General features: G+C 43.6%; 1 protein-coding gene across 1 annotated transcript in view; it reads left to right on the top strand.

The window, feature by feature from the left end:
* The window catches only part of LOC144588123 (uncharacterized), a 395,823-nt gene extending 385,036 nt beyond the window's left edge, over positions 1 to 10,787 (top strand). Inside the window, exons 2-3 of the mRNA XM_078390267.1 lie at positions 2,526 to 4,780; positions 10,778 to 10,787. Coding sequence (XP_078246393.1) covers positions 2,715 to 4,780; positions 10,778 to 10,787 — 2,076 coding nt within the window. The 5' untranslated portion in view covers positions 2,526 to 2,714. The remainder of the gene's footprint in view (positions 1 to 2,525; positions 4,781 to 10,777) is intronic.
* Positions 10,788 to 16,527: the final 5,740 nt, after the last annotated feature.

Genomic DNA, 16,527 nt, shown 5'->3' on the forward strand with positions numbered 1-16,527 from the left:
CAGTGGCAAGGAGCTTTGCTCTGTCTGGACACAGAACACAGCTTTTGGCTTGGTTCCACTCAAATCATGAGGCAAATTTCCCTTTAGCTGTTTTAATTTCTCACACTCTGAGATTAGATGGCCCTTTCCTTGACAGAAATAACATTTTCTGCTGTATTTTGAGTCTTTCTCATCTGGTTTTGGTTTTCCCTCCGAAATCTGAGGTCTTGGTGGTTTCATGTCTGACGGCTTCCCTTCAACATGGGCCCCTCCCCCTTGCTGGTTTTTCCCTGGTCCCTGAGAGTACTTGCTGTAGGTTTCTTTGGGTTTACCTACAGATTTCCCCTCAGCACCTAAGGGCTTTCTTATTTGGTAAATAAAATCTGCGATCTCTGCCGCCTCTGTCACAGATTTCGGTTTCCTCTCCCTCACCTGGAACTTCAGTTCCCCATGCAGGACTGAATAAAACTGTTCCAGCGCTATCAGGTCTTTGAGCTGCTGGAAGGTCTCTGTCCCCTCCTGAGACAGCCATTTCTCTAGCAGCCTCACCAGTTGGGCCCCCACTTGGGTAAAAGTCTGCTCTGGTTTCTTTGTGAGTGACCTGAATCTTTGCCTCAGCTGTTCCGCATTTATCCCATGTCTGGCAAACACCAGTTTTTTAAACTCAGCGAAGTCTTTCAGCAATTCCACTGGCATCTCTGCATAGACTTCTGCCAGGCTGCCACTGATTAAAGATCGCATAATGGTCATCTTCTCAGTTTCCCTTACTGAGAAGTCCACAAACGCTCTTTCCACGAGGGAAAAGAACACCTCAGGGCAATCTCCCTTGTGGTACACAGGGAATTTCTTCAGGTCAGTTTTAGACAATTGGCCCACCTCAGAATCCCTATTGTTATTGTTGTTCTGGTTCATCATTTCCAATTTTCTTAACTCAAACACCATTCTTTCTTTTTCCAGAGCAATTTTCTCTCTCTCTAATCTTTCTTCTCTTTCCATTCTCTCTCTCTCTCTCTCTAATTCAAATTGTCTTTGTTTCTCCCTTTCCTCCATTCTTTCTCTCTCTAATCTTTCCTCCATTTCCCTCACCCTCAGTTCATGCTGTTGGGCTAGGAGCATTCTTCTGAGTTCTGGGTTCTGTTCTCCCGTGCTCTCATCCTGCACTGAGCCAAATTCTTCCTCAGAACCCTGGTCTACCTGTGGCTCTCTTACTTCACCCATTTCTGCCATTTGGCTTCGAGTCAAGGGCATAATCCCCCCACAGAACAGGCTGCCTTCAAAAGTCAAGCCTCAAAATAAAGCGACGACTTTTTTCCTTTTTGCCTCAGAAACAGCCTTCTATAGATTGCTGCTGTTCCTTCAGCACTAACTTGCAACTGTTGCCAGGCAGAATCCACCCCCCCTCTGCTAGGCATCTCAGCAGACAGGCTAGATCACTGTTACTTCACACAGCTTTGCCTCAGCCTTTTCCCGCCAAAACGGGTTGCCTCAGAGCTCCCTAATCTAGTCCCCAATCTGAGTGTGCACGTTCTTCCACTAGTGCACCTCCCCGTGAGGTAAGCCTAGAAGATTACCTACGCGCTCTCAGATTTTCCCTGACTAGACCCCCCTTGCTCTGGGCACACTTGCCAAGGCTTTGCTGGACCACTGGACAACTGGACCAGTCGTTGTTACATACAGCACTGATGTTACCTGTCTGTCATGGGTTTGGAGGGAAAGTTCCATCCTATGGGGAGTGGAAGGTGGGACATCAGGAGGAGGGGCTGTACTGTATATATGTGTGGAGCGTGTGTGGGAGAAGCTGGAGTAGAGCTGAGAGAAGAAGCTTGAGTGGGAGTCTGTGTGTCAGACAGGGTACTACTGTGTGTCAGTCAGTACCAACCTGATAGGTTCAGGTGTCTGTATGGTTAGCCAGGACTGATAGGTTCAGGGTCTGTGCTTCAAGTTAAGTGTTCTGTGTGAACCAAACTGTGTGGATGTATGATTGAGACTAAGCCACGTTACTGTATCTTATTCACTTGATCCTTTTATTTTTCCTGTGTGTTATTTAATAAACCTTGTTCTTTTATTTGTTAAAAATCCATCCCTGGTCTGTGTGACTTCTAATAGGGAATGGTTGGTGGCAGCTTAGTGAAACTGTGGCATATCCCAGTAGGTCTGGGTTTGTCACATTGATTGGTGTCCAGCGTGTGGGATACGACTGGTCCAGTTGTCCAGTGGTACAGCAAAGCCTTGGCAAGTGTGCCCAGAGCAAGGGGGGTCTAGTCAGGGACAATCTGAGGGCGCGTAGGTAATCTTCTAGGTGTACCTCACGGGGAGGTGCGCTAGTGGAAGAACGTGCCAACTGGGGACTAGATTAGGGAGCTCTGAGGCAGCCTGTTTTGGCGGGAAAAAAGCTGAGGCAAAACTGTAAAGTAACAGTGATCTAGCCTGCCTGCTGCGAGGCCTAGCAGAGGGGGGTAGACTCTGGCTCGCAACTGTTGCAAGTTAGTGCTGAAGAACAGCAGTAATCTATAGAAAGCTGGTTCTGAGGCAAAAGAAAAAAAAAGTGGTCGCTTTATTTTGAGGCTTGACTTTTGAAAGCAGCCTGTTCTGGGGGGGGGATTATGCCCTTGACTCGAAGCCAAATGGCAGAAATGGGTGAAGTGAGGGAACCCTAGGTGGACCAAGGTTCTGAGGATGAATTTGGCTCAGTGCAGGATGAGAGCACGGGAGAACAGAACCCAGAACTCAGGAAAATGCTCATAGCCCAACAGCATGAACTGAGGATGAGACGATTGGAAATGGAAAAGGAAGAGAAACAGGAAAGGGAAAGGGAGAGGCAAAGACAATTTGAATTGGAATTGCAGAGAGAGAAAATGGCGTTTGAGTTAAGAAAATTGGAACTGATGAATCAGAACAATAATAACAATAGGGATTCCGAGGGAGGCCAATTGTCTAAAGCTGACCTGAAGAAATTCCCTGTGTACCACAAGGGAGATTGTCCTGAGGTGTTCTTTTCCCTCGTGGAAAGAGCGTTTGTGGACTTCTCAGTAAGGGAAACTGAGAAGATGACCATCATGCGATCTTTAATCAGTGGCAGCCTTGCAGAAGTCTATGCAGAGATGCCAGAGGAACTGATGAAAGATTTTGCAGAGTTTAAAAAACTGGTGTTTGCCCGACATGGGATAAATGCGGAACAGCTGAGGCAAAGATTCAGGTCAATCACCAAGAAACCAGAGCAGACTTTTACCCAAGTGGGGGCCCAATTGGTGAGGCTGCTAGAGAAATGGCTATCTCAGGAGGGGACAGAGACCTTTCAGCAGCTCAAAGACTTGATAGCGCTGGAACAGTTCTATTCAGTCCTGCATGGGGAACTGAAATTCCAGGTGAGGGAAAGGAAACCGAAATCTGTGGCAGAAGCAGCCGAGATCGCAGATTTTATTTCCCAAATAAGAAAGCCCTTGGGTGAGGGGAAATCGATGGGGAAACCTAAAGAAACCTACAGCAAGTACTCTCAGGGACCAGGGAAAAGCCAGCAAGGGGGAGGGGCCCATGGTGAAGGGAAGCCCTCAGACATGAAACCAAGACCTCAGATTTTGGAGGGAAAATCAAAACAAGATGAGAAAGACTCAAAATACAGCAGAAAATGTTATTTCTGTCAGGGAAAGGGCCATCTAATCTCAGAGTGTGAGAAATTAAAGCAGCTAAAAGGAATTGTGCCTCAGGATTCGAGTGGAACCAAGCCAAAAGCTGTGTTCTGTGTCCAGAAAGAGCAAAGCCCCTTGTCACTGAGGGAGCCTGTTGCCATGGCTACTCAATCTGGAACAGTTACATCTGCTGATCAGGCTGAGGAAAATGGTCCTCTTGTGGAGGTCAAGCGCTGCTTGCTCGTGAGAACAGATTCTCAGTTGTTTGAAACATCAGGGGTGGACGTAGGAATACTTGACCATCAGTATCGGGGGTTGAGGGACACTTGTTCCCAGGTGACCCTGTGCCATCCAGATATTATTCCTAGGGAATATATAATCCCAAATGAGAGCATGAAGGTGGCAGGGATTGAGGGGCAGGTGATCTCACTGCCAGTAGCTGAGGTACCTGTGAACTTTCAAGGCTGGAGGGGAGTTTGGCGGCTAGCGATTTCATCGACTCTGCCAGCAGCCGTGCTCGTGGGAAATGACCTGGCTGAACATGTGAAACGGGTGCTAGTGATTACACGTTCACAAGCCACCGCGGGGACAGTTCAGGGGGGTACTGATGAGCCAGAGACGGAAGCAGAGGGGAGTTCAGAAGCTGTGGTGGAAACCTTAACCACAGACAGCCGATTTGGCCAAGAGCAAAAGGCAGACGCCACTCTCCAAAAGTGTTTTGAACAGGTGACTGACGCCCAGCTAACACCTGAAACCCCAGTGAGATTTCGAGAGAAAAAGGGGATTTTGTATAGAGAGACCCTGAGGAATATCTCAAAAGGGGGAGATGGCATCCGAAGTCAGCTAGTGGTACCTGAAAAGTATCGCCCCATGATCTTACAAAGGGGGCACTCTGACATGTTTGCTGCACACTTAGGGGTGAACAAAACACAGCAGAGAATCACACAGAATTTTTACTGGCCTGACATAGGGAAGCAGATCAGGGAGTTCTGTAAACAATGTGATGTGTGTCAAAGGCAGGGGAATAGCCGCGACAGGACCAAAGCAAAGTTGTGCCCTTTGCCTGTGATTGACACTCCGTTCAAATGCATAGGGGTGGATATTGTGGGACCTTTGCCCAAGGCCACAAAGAGGGGGAACCGGTTCATTCTCACCATTGTGGACCATGCCACGAGGTACCCTGAAGCCATTCCCTTGACTAACATTGAAACTAACACAGTGGCAGATGCCTTGGTGGGGTATATGTCCAGGATGGGATTTGCCTCAGAAATAATCACAGATTTGGGCGCATCGTTCACATCGAAGCTCATGAAACGGTTATGGCAAATCTGTGGAATTAAGCACAAGGAAACCACTGCCTATCACCCCGAAAGTAATGGGTTAACGGAGAAGTTCAATGGGACTCTGATGCGCATGATTAGGGCTTACTTGGCAGAGAATCCAAACAATTGGGACCAGAAGCTGCAATCCCTTTTGTTTGCTTATCGATCAGTGCCACAAGCCAGTACCGGGTTCAGTCCGTTTGAACTTTTATTTGGGAGAAGGGTGAAAGGGCCCCTTGATCTGATCAAACAAAATTGGGAGCAGATCACCCAGGATGACCCACAAGACGTTGTGACATACATAGACACCTTGATGAATGACCTAAAGAGAAACCTAGAGCTGGCAGCAGAAAACCTGCAAGCTCAGAAGGTCAGACAGAAAACATGGTATGACCACAAAGCTAGAGAGAGGCACTTTGACCCAGGGGAGGAAGTGCTTTGGCTTAGGCCCTGCAGAGAGAACAAACTGCAGCTCAAATGGGCAGGACCATATAGGGTCATTTCCAAGATGTCAGACCTGAACTACCTTATAGAGCAGGAGGAGAACCAAGCAAGGAGGGTGGTTCATGTGAATGCCCTAAAACCCTACTACAGAGGGGAACAGAGGGTTTTATTTGCGATAAAAGCAGCTGAGAATGAGGAAGCTGAATTACCCTTCTGGGAGGGTAGAGGGGAAGTAAAATACAACCCAGAGGAGGTAAAGATCAGTCCTGCACTCACCCAAGACCAGCAGCAAGAACTAAAAATGCTGCTCATTAAATATCAACAGGTGTTTTCCAACAAGCCGGGGATAGTGAAGGGAGTGATGCATCGGATCCACACAGGGGATGCACCCCCGCAGGCAGTATCCCCATACCGAGTAACGGGACCCTATAGGGACAAGGTGCGGAAGGAGCTGGACGAGATGCTTAGGGAAAACATAATCGTCCCCTCTTCTAGTCCTTGGTCCTCTCCGATAGTCCTAGTGGACAAGCCTGATGGGAGCATTAGGTTTTGTGTAGATTACCGGAAATTAAACCGCGTAACCACTCCTGATGCCTACCCAATGCCCAGGCTAGACAACCTGATTGAAACCATAGGGGGTTGTCGGTTCATCTCATCATTGGACCTGGTAAAGGGATATTGGCAATTAAGGATTGATCCCAGGGATCAAGAAAAGACCGCCTTTTGCAGCCCTTTTGGTCTCTATGAGTTTCGAGTCCTGAGCTTTGGTCTCAGAAATGCACCAGCCACATTCCAAAGGCTGATGGACCAGACCTTGGCAGGGCTCAGTGACTTTACTGTGGCCTACATTGACGACATAGGGATCTTCAGTAATACCTGGGAAGATCACCTGAAACACCTGGAGTTAGTGCTGCAGAGGTTAAGTGCAGCAGGGCTAACAGTAAAGGCGAGCAAGTGTCAGCTGGGTAGCCCAGAAATAAAATACTTGGGTCACATAGTAGGGGGAGGAGTGATAAAACCCCTCGAGGCCAAGATAGAAGCAGTTCGTGATTGGCCCAGACCCAACACCAAGAAAAAAGTCAAATCATTTCTTGGGTTGGTGGGCTACTACAGAAAGTTCATCCCGAGGTTTAGCGAGATTGCGGCTCCGCTGACCGATCTGACGAGGAAGAAGGCTGATGACCGCATCCCGTGGACCAGCGACTGTGAGGAGGCGTTCCGGAGGTTGAAGGAGGCGCTCATCAACTATCCAGTGCTGCGTGCTCCAGACTTCGACCGGGAGTTCATCATCTACGCCGATGCGTCTAACAGCGGGGTAGGAGCAGTTCTTTGCCAGGAGGATGAGAATGGTGACCAGCATCCAGTGTCCTACCTGAGTAGGAAACTCCAGAAAGGTGAGAGACATTTGGCAACCGTGGAGAAGGAGTGCCTGGCCATAGTCTACGCGATCCAGAAGGCCAAGCCTTACATCTGGGGAAGACATTTTATCCTGTGCACTGACCATTCACCACTGCAATGGTTAAAGACAATGAAAACCCACAATAGTAAACTTATGAGGTGGGCTTTAAACCTGCAAGACTATGACTTTGAAGTGAAGGTGGTCAGAGGGTCAATGAACTGTGTTGCTGACGCCTTGTCAAGAAGACCCGAAGAATGAAGACGGCGAAAGAAACATGGACTATGTATATATTTTGGTGACCAAAAGGTTAAATGTGTCTGTTTATTAAACATGTTGGTTTGTATGAATAAAGGTAACTTGATGTATTGTTAATGGTAAATGTTTAAATGCCTAATAGAGTGTAAGTATAAGTAAGTATGGTATTGTATGTTATTATATGACTGTTTTTGTTTGTTTTGGGTCCAGGTTGTTTTTTTGGTGAAAAGCACCTTAGCTTTCCCCCTACAAAACAACTTATAAAGAGGGGAGGTGTTACATACAGCACTGATGTTACCTGTCTGTCATGGGTTTGGAGGGAAAGTTCCATCCTATGGGGAGTGGAAGGTGGGACATCAGGAGGAGGGGCTCTACTGTATATATGTGTGGAGCGTGTGTGGGAGAAGCTGGAGTAGAGCTGAGAGAAGAAGCTTGAGTGGGAGTCTGTGTGTCAGACAGGGTACTACTGTGTGTCAGTCAGTACCAACCTGATAGGTTCAGGTGTCTGTATGGTTAGCCAGGACTGATAGGTTCAGGGTCTGTGCTTCAAGTTAAGTGTTCTGTGTGAACCAAACTGTGTGGATGTATGATTGAGACTAAGCCACGTTACTGTATCTTATTCACTTGATCCTTTTATTTTTCCTGTGTGTTATTTAATAAACCTTGTTCTTTTATTTGTTAAAAATCCATCCCTGGTTTGTGTGACTTCTTATAGGGAATGGTTGGTGGCAGCTTAGTGAAACTGTGGCATATCCCAGTAGGTCTGGGTTTGTCACAGTCGTATCCCACACGCTGGACACCAATCAATGTGACAACCCCAGACCTACTGGAGTATACCACCCTTTAACTAAGCTGCCACCAACCATTCCCTATAAGGAGTCACACAGACCAGGAATGGATTTTTAACAAACAAAAGAACAAGGTTTATTTAAATAACAAACAGGGTAAATAAAAAGATCAAGTAAATAAGATACTGTAACGTGGCAAAGTCCCAAACATAGACATACAACAGTTTGGTTCACACAGAACCCTTTAAAGTAAAGCACAGACCCTGAACCTATCAGTTCTGGCTACCTATAAAGAAACCTGAACCTATCAGGTATGTACAAACTGACACACAGTTGTACTCAGTCTGACACACAGACTCCCACACCAGCTTCTTCCATCAGCTCCACATATATATACAGTACAGCTCCTCCCCCTGATGTCCTGCCTTCCACTCCCCATAGGATGGAACTTTCCCTCCAAACCCATGACAGACAGGTACCATCAGTGCTGTATGTAACAGATACCACATCTAATTGATCCTTTAAAAGGCAGAACAGTTAAATAGGTATGCACTGCTATCACTTGATAGAGGCCATGTGACCACAATGTGCGACTGCACAGGAATCAGAAGACACGAGAAAAAAGAGGAGCATTTCTGTAGTCTGATTGCAGCCTCTCTTGCAAATGTAATTCAATCCAATAAAAGTAGGTCTGTCACCAAATTTAAGAAAAAACTTAGCTGATTACCTGTAAAACAGTGCCATCCGAGGGCTAAAGTCCTGATGCATACTATGGTAAGTCAAAACAAGAGTCAATCTATGGAATTTATGGACAAATTGACTCACCAACCCCTATTAATTCAGTGGCCCTATGCTAATTGCAACTTCTTACACTAAGGAACAGAATTTTAGACAGCATGTGTCTAAATCCTATTCTTTTCAGTAGGGCTTACTCCCATTTATACAGTTCAGGCCCAACAAAAAGGAAAGAAAATAGTGCTTTAAAACAAGCTGTCATTATCAATGCACTTCAACATTGTTAAGAATCCTTCCTAAAAATGGAGTAATGTTGGGCAGACTCAAAGGACTTGTAAGTGACCAGATCACAAGGTATCATCATCTACAAATCATCAGATCACCATCAGTCCCTGATTTGAGTGGATTTGGGTGATGCCCTTCAGTGAGCCCAGGCAGACTTTCTTCAATGAAAGGACAGCACTATAAACACATTTCCAACCTCCTATAATGTCTCAGAGAAACTCTGATGTCAAGCCACTGTTAAAGGGGTGACTAGATCCAGTTGCCTGGTGCTTCAGTTAGATGAGCTATGCAGGTATCAATAGAAATGGCTGTCAAAGGTCCTGGAGCTCTCCCACCTTCTCCATGAAGCCAGCTGTAGAGACTAGTTCTTGTGTGCGGTGACATTTTCAGATACCCAGGCTGCAATTGCAGCCACCATGTGCATTGTGTGAGTGTTTGAAACAAGCTATTTGTTATATTGACTGTATGAAGAGGCTGCCAAAACAGGGCTGCCCTATATATCCAAGCATTTAAAACAAATATTTTTTAAAAACACCTGGATGTATATTTGAGCTTGTGATAGAACTCCTAACCTTCTCCTTCCGGACATTATCTCCTTATTTGTCTATGAATAATGCAATTCTTTTAAAAAAAAAAAAACCTCTGATTTATGAATATGGAATATTGTGTTTCTCTTTCCACATTTCAAAACATCAGGAAATGGCCCAGTATTGCTGCATGATATTGTGCCCACGTTACTAGCAGGAAAAAGAATGCCAAGCTTTACATAGCAAAGCACAGTCTGAATATCAATATCAATGGCAGCAGCCAAAATGGTCTACAGGATCCTCTCTTGTACTCATTCATAAAGTGATATCAAGCAATGGCAAATCCCAGAAACTGACTTATTTTTGTTATATCAGTTAAACACTTTTTACCCAAACACAAACCAATTCTTATGATTAGTTTTCAAGAAGTGCTCTTCTTCTGGAATTCCACAGGATCCCAGAAGATGAGCACATAACTTGTGCTATGGTTGCTGGGAGAGATTCTAATAGGTATTCTTCAGTCTCGAGAGACTATGGTAACATGCTCTGAATAGAGGTCTTGGAACAGCATCTAGTGTGGCTGAGGAGGCCAATTCTAGAGTGACATTCTCTTCCCACACTGAAGACAAATACAATCTGTTCCCTGTCCAGCTCCCTGATTTTGCTGGTTCTTGGCCTGCCTCTTGGCCTGCTGAACAAGTGTCTCTTCAAATTGGGAGAGGCTGTGATGCACCGCCTGCCTCCAGGCTGAACACTCAGATGTCAAAGTTTCCCATCTTTTGAGGTCCATTTTTAAAGCCTTCAGATCCCACTTGCAGATATCCTTGTATTGCAGCTGTGGTCTCCCTCTGGGGCTCTTTCCCTGCACTAATTCTCCATATAGGAGATCTTTTGGATGATGTGATGTGGGTAATGCCGTAGACTTGCCACAATCTCTTCATTAATTCAGAAGTGAATGAAGTCCCCAAATCTGTAATTATCTCAGAAGTGAAACCCATATGACACATATAATTAGGGCATTGTCTCAGTTTCAATATTCCGCAAAGGTACAGCCTCATGGCATAATCAATAATTGATAAAATTAATCTATTCCCACACTTGGTAACTTTGGGTAGGGGTCCCACTATACCTAGGCCTATTCGTTGAAAAGGGGTCGAGATGACTGGCAATGGGCACAGCTTAGCCTTTGTTTTATCATTTCCAGTACCCTGTCTTTGGCAGGTGTCACAGCTCTGGCAATATAGCTTAACCTGCTTTCCCATCCTGGGCCAATAGAAGTTCTGCGCAATACTTTGCTTAGTACGTGAGATCCCCAAATGGGCTGAAAACATATCTTCCTGTGCCTTTTCTAAAATTTTCTCTATATATTTAAAATACACTAACAGCTGTCTGTGTATGCTCTCCCCTCTCCTCATAGGATTCACTAGAACCCCTCTATATAACAGGCCTTTTTTTTACAAGATACCTTTCAGGGTTTTCAGGGATCAGTGGAACTTCCTTAGCCTGTCCTTAGGGATTATATCAGGGTGACATATTGTAACTTGTGAACAAGAATCTTTGAGTGCTAGATACTTAATATTATCAACATAGACAACATCACCTGAGCTATGTAAAATATTCAGATTACTTTCTGTCAGAAAGCACTGGACAACCCTGGCCACAGGAAAGTCTTGGATCTCTGATCCTTCTGTTACTTGTGTTGCTATGGCAACAGTTCCACGGCTAGCTTCCACTGCAGTATTAGCTGTTCCATTATGCTGTACACAAAACACCTTTTTAGGATGACTGGAATTTCCCCCTTTATGCTGGTTAACATCCCTAGTCTTTTGAGTCTTACACTGAGCCCAAAAATGACCTTTTTCTTCACAAGCACAACATTGTTTACTTGCCTTGGGTTCAAAATAAAGGGCCTTGTTAACCTTTCCCTCAGAGCTATTATGTTTCAGGTGACTCTGCTCTCTGGATGAGGGCTTGTCTCTAAAATGGCTTCCAGTAGCTTGGGTACTTCTGAGGTAATCTCCCCTGGGGGGGTGTCTCTCCTCCTGTCATCCCACACTTTTCTACCAATTTTTACTTCAGAAAACTTGGGGTCTCGAATCTCACTAATGCAATCAGCATTTTCAGATGCTTCTAATACATTTTTAGGATTTTTGCCCTTGAACAAATAACGCAACTCCCCAGGCAAATTAGAATAAAATTGTTGTAAACCAACCACATTTTCATTTGGTCTAGAGAAGTGATATTTTCACATTCCAGCTATTTGTCCAAACATTGAATCAATTTAGCCCCCACTTAGGCATAAGATTCTTCAGGCTTTTTGGTAAGGGAACGAAATTTTCTTCTTAGGTGTTCTGCATTTATGCCAAATCTAGAATATACAATTTTTCTATAGGTCTCAAAATCTCTAGCCTGCTCCAGTGGCATCTGAGAATAAAGCTCAGCTAAATCTCCACTTATTTGTGATGTCAAAATTATCATCTTTTCATCATCTTTAATCTCAAAATCCCAGCACACTCTCTCAAATGAAATGAAGAAAGATTCAGGGCAATCTCCTTTCTTATATTGGGGAAATTTCTTTAGATTGATCTTTGAGAGATTTCCATCGCTAGAGCTGTTATTATTCTTGTTACTATTTTGAGCAACAATTTCCAATCTTTTCATCTCTATTTAAAATCACATTTGTCTTTTTTCTTGCTCAAATGCCATTTATCTGCCCTCAGCCCTCTCCTTTTCTCTGGCCCTTTCTTTCCCTATTTCAAAATCTATTTCCTTTTGTCTGGCCTCAGCCTTCTCTCTCTCCTTAATCTCTAATTCCCTGAGCTGTAGTTCCTGAGCTTTCTCTTCAGCCCTGGCTCGAATTTCTAGTTCCTTGAGCCTAAATTCCTGTTCCCTCTTCCACTTTTCACAATTTTGGGAACTTAGAACACGTTCTCTCTCTGAGGCAATCAATACAGGTCCCTCAGGTTCTTCCTCACTCTGAATTTGAGGGTTTCCATTTCCATTCCCATTCCCCTCGACTCTTGAGGATCAATTTCCTCCATTACTGGCTTTTTAGTTCTTTTGGGTGACATAAGTATGCACTTTCTTAATAAAAGGAACTGATTTCTATTGCTGAATTAGTGAGGCCTCTTTTTAAAACAATTTTACTGTTGTTTTCTTTTACCAGTATTTTTCTGGGGTACTATGTAGCTCCCAATTGGCAGCTAAAGATGGCTACACTTTTTCTGGCACCATGTCAGTCACTATGTTTCTTTGTCTGAGACAACCTTCTTGCCTCCAGATACAAAACAAATTCTATTTTCAAGCCTCTGCTTTTTATTTTCCTATCACCTCTGATCCGCTCAGACCCTGGCTTCCACTTTTTATCCACCAGTGCTCCTTTATCGCTCAGAGCCTTGGATTTCAAGCTAGCCACTGGGTCTCAAATCCTGAGGTAAATAAAAAGGAATTTTTTCCTTTAGAGTAAGTTCCCTATCTTTAGTTCCCCCTAATCTGCGTTCAGAAGCCCCGCCACTAAGCTTTCCCACATAAGCTCTATCAATTTTATCCTTTATCATGCCCATCTTTGCACAAAATGTTCCTTTAATATCTCCAATTTTCTTGAACAGATCTCTGGTTTTTCCCTTTGTATTATTTTCCTCTATATCTTTGCACTGTTCATTTAAGAAGGCCCTCCTGTCTCTCCTTGCTATTCTTTGGAAGTCTGCATTCAATTTTCTTTAACTTTCCCTATCTCCCTTGCATTTTGTTTCCCTTCTCTTCTCTGTTATCCGTAAGGCCTCGTTGGACAGCCACTTTGCTTTCTTGCATTTTCTTTGCTTTAGGATTATTATTATTTTTTTGCTGCCTCCTGTACAATGTTACAAGCCTCCATCCATAGTTCTTCTGGCACTCTGTCCACCAAATCTAGTTCCTTAAACCTCTTCTTCACTTTCACTGTGTATTCATAAGGGATTTGGTTTAGATTATACCTGTTTAGCCCAGTGATTTTTTCCTACTTTCTTCAGTTTAAGCTTGAGTTTTGCTATAAGATGCTGATGATCAGAGCTTCAGGTCTTGTTTTTGCTGACTATATAGAGCTTCTCCATCTTTGGCTTCAGAGAATATAAACAATCTGATTTCTGTATTGCCCATCTGGTGATGTCCATGTGCAGAGTTGCCTATTGTATTGCTGGAAAAGAGTTTTTGTGATGACCAGCTTGTTCTCTTGACAAAACTCTATTAGCCTTTGCCCTGCTTCTTTATGAGCTCCAAGACCAAACTTACCTGCTGTTCCTTTTACAAGCACTACAGATATTGTATTGTGCTGCATTTCCCACATATCCCCCCTCTTAATAGATCCATCTTAGAAACTTCAAAAAGTAAAACAAATTATTTTCCCTGCTCTTACCATAGCCTAGGGAAATTCATACACTATTGCAACTGATTAAAAAGGAAAGCTTGGGGGGAGGGGAGTTCATCTGTAAACAACCCATCTAATTAACATTTATGTTTCTCTATTATTGTTAACATTCATGTTATCTATTATTGTTATTTTATGACAGATGTTCTCAAATTATTTACAGCACAAACGTCAATGAAGGACATGCATATCAAAGATATTATCAAATAATGTTAACACCCACTGACTTTTTAAACAAACAACCATGATCTCTGTATTCTGATATATAAAATTTGATGCTATGTATGTATTGACCAAACTCCAGAAAGCAGTGAAAGAGAGGAGGGCCTGGCATGCTCTGGTCCATGGGATCACGAAGAGTTGGACACAACTTAACGACTAAACAACAAAAACGTGTATAAATATTTACCATGCTAAATCTCTTTCTCTTATGTCTGATGAAGTGGACTTGTCCATGAAAATGCACATTTAAAAATATAAAAACAGGTCTTTAAGGAGTCACCACATTTTGTCTTTTTTTAAAATATATTTCTATTTTGCTTTTACCTGCAGTGGATAAAGTAATGGACTAGGACTCAGGAGACCTGGATTCACTTCCTTGGCTCTGTCATGGATGGAAATTCATGGAGTTGTGGTAGTAGTGAAACAGGCAAAACCACTACTTAAATACTTCAGTTAGCTTGAAAACTCCATTAGGTTCACTATAAGTCAGTTCTGATGACACATAATAACAACAATAACAGTGATGATAGGATTATGATCTGAACTTACATCTGCTCCAAGATCTGTTTTCATCAAAATAACCCTGTCTTAGTACCTCTGGTTAACAAGAATATTTTATTCCTTACAATACTGTTGTTCATACTGTCTTGTGTGGATCTCCATGTATACAATCTCTTTAGTAGTAATTCAAATGTGGTATTACTTTGAACTTGAATTACATGGATGGTCATGTGAATATATTTCTCATAGCTAGACAAAAATGTAAAAAAGCCATCAGTCCTAGGAATTATTTATATCAGGGGTCCCCAACTCCCAGGCCGCAGACTGGTACCAGTCCGTGGCCTTTGAATGATTGGGCTGCCGAGACAGATATTCAAGAGCCAAAGGAACATGTGTGTATGCATGTATGTGCAAGCACTCTGGCCCAGCCGCATGAACTCATGAATGCGTACACACCTAGCCACCTGAATGCACAGATGCCCACCCACCCCTGTGTGCACGCCTACCCCCCGGGCACACTCCCCACATGCACACACAGATGCCCCTCCCCCCTCACACACACACACACATGCACACACACACACACATACATGCTCCCTGCACACACGCATGCATGGATGCCCATCACCATCCCGGTCCTTGGGGAAATGGTCTTCAACAAAACTGGTCCCTGGTCTTAAAAAGGTTGGGGACCACTGGTTTAGATTACCAGAGGGTGCTGAAAATCTCTGGGCTGAAATTCAGATTAGAAACTTGGAATATATGAAGTAAGTACAAGACACAACAAAATCCACAATGAGGAGGATGAACATTCAGATCCTTGGAATGACTGAAATTGATTGGCCAGGGTCCAACAAAATACACTGATACTAGGCAGACTGAACAGAATCCTGCTGAACACTGACAGAGCATAACATTCCCCTGGCATGCCTCCCCTTGATCTCAGTTGTGCAACCAGAGATAGAACAGACCACCTGTTGAACCCAGTAGGGGTTTTGCTTGCCTAGGGAGGTATTGGATATCTCCTTACACAAGATCTTCACATTTCAGACCATTTGTGCAATGGATTGTGGTGCAAGCTGAAAAGCAGAACAGGATTCTGTCCACTTTGATACATTTAGGTAGTAATGATTCACAACATCATTATGGACTTGCCACTGCAATGTCCATTCCATACTCACAGCAGGAATAATGCTCAGCTTACTCAATAAAAGCAAGACCCCCAAAATATCCACATTGTATAGATGTCCAAACTCTTGGTGAAGATGAAGAAAAGAGGGGTGAGGTGGGGTGGGAGATTTTATAAAGTTTGTCACTGATGAAAGGCAATTTCAGGGTGCATGTGAATCGCACACAATGCAATGAAGTCACATGCATTCTGAAATAGTTAACGGAAACCTTTAATCCATGGTGATTTGCCACTCTTGGTCATGCCATCCCCATTTCACAGCTCCACATGCACAATGGGAATTTAGGCAGTAGTAATTCAGTAAGATTCAGTGTTTCTGGGTCAGATACTGAAGACATGGAAGCAGGAATGTACAGATACATATATGTACAAATACACACACAAAAATCTGACATAAAAAAACCACAGCAAAAGCAATAATGGTGGTACCATGAATTGTAGTAAAAAAATAACTGTTTTAAGAGGAAAGTTCAAAGCCTGCTCAAGGTTCAAGACAGATATGATCCTTATTCATTAAGCAAAAAATATTTGGGAGGACTAAAAATTAGGAAGTTCATGTTCTTTTCCCCAAAGAAGTTATTCAATACTCATGGTTATTGCCGTCTTTGATGCATGGCCCTGTCTCTTGATGCTGGCATTTCATCCAGATGGAAAATGTTGAAAGATTTGAACATCATGGTCTTGGATTGTGACATCATAATTAAAGCAACCGATGATCTCAGCAGCTAACTAACCACATACCATGGGAATTGTTGTTTATCTTCATTAAATGTGTAATCAAGATGTTAGAGAGAATAGTATCAGTTTAACTAAAGGCCAATATTTTAAAAATAAGAAGCCATTACCCCAGATG

This window comes from Pogona vitticeps, chromosome 3 (genome assembly GCF_051106095.1).
Source record: "Pogona vitticeps strain Pit_001003342236 chromosome 3, PviZW2.1, whole genome shotgun sequence".
Classification (NCBI taxonomy): domain Eukaryota; kingdom Metazoa; phylum Chordata; class Lepidosauria; order Squamata; family Agamidae; genus Pogona; species Pogona vitticeps.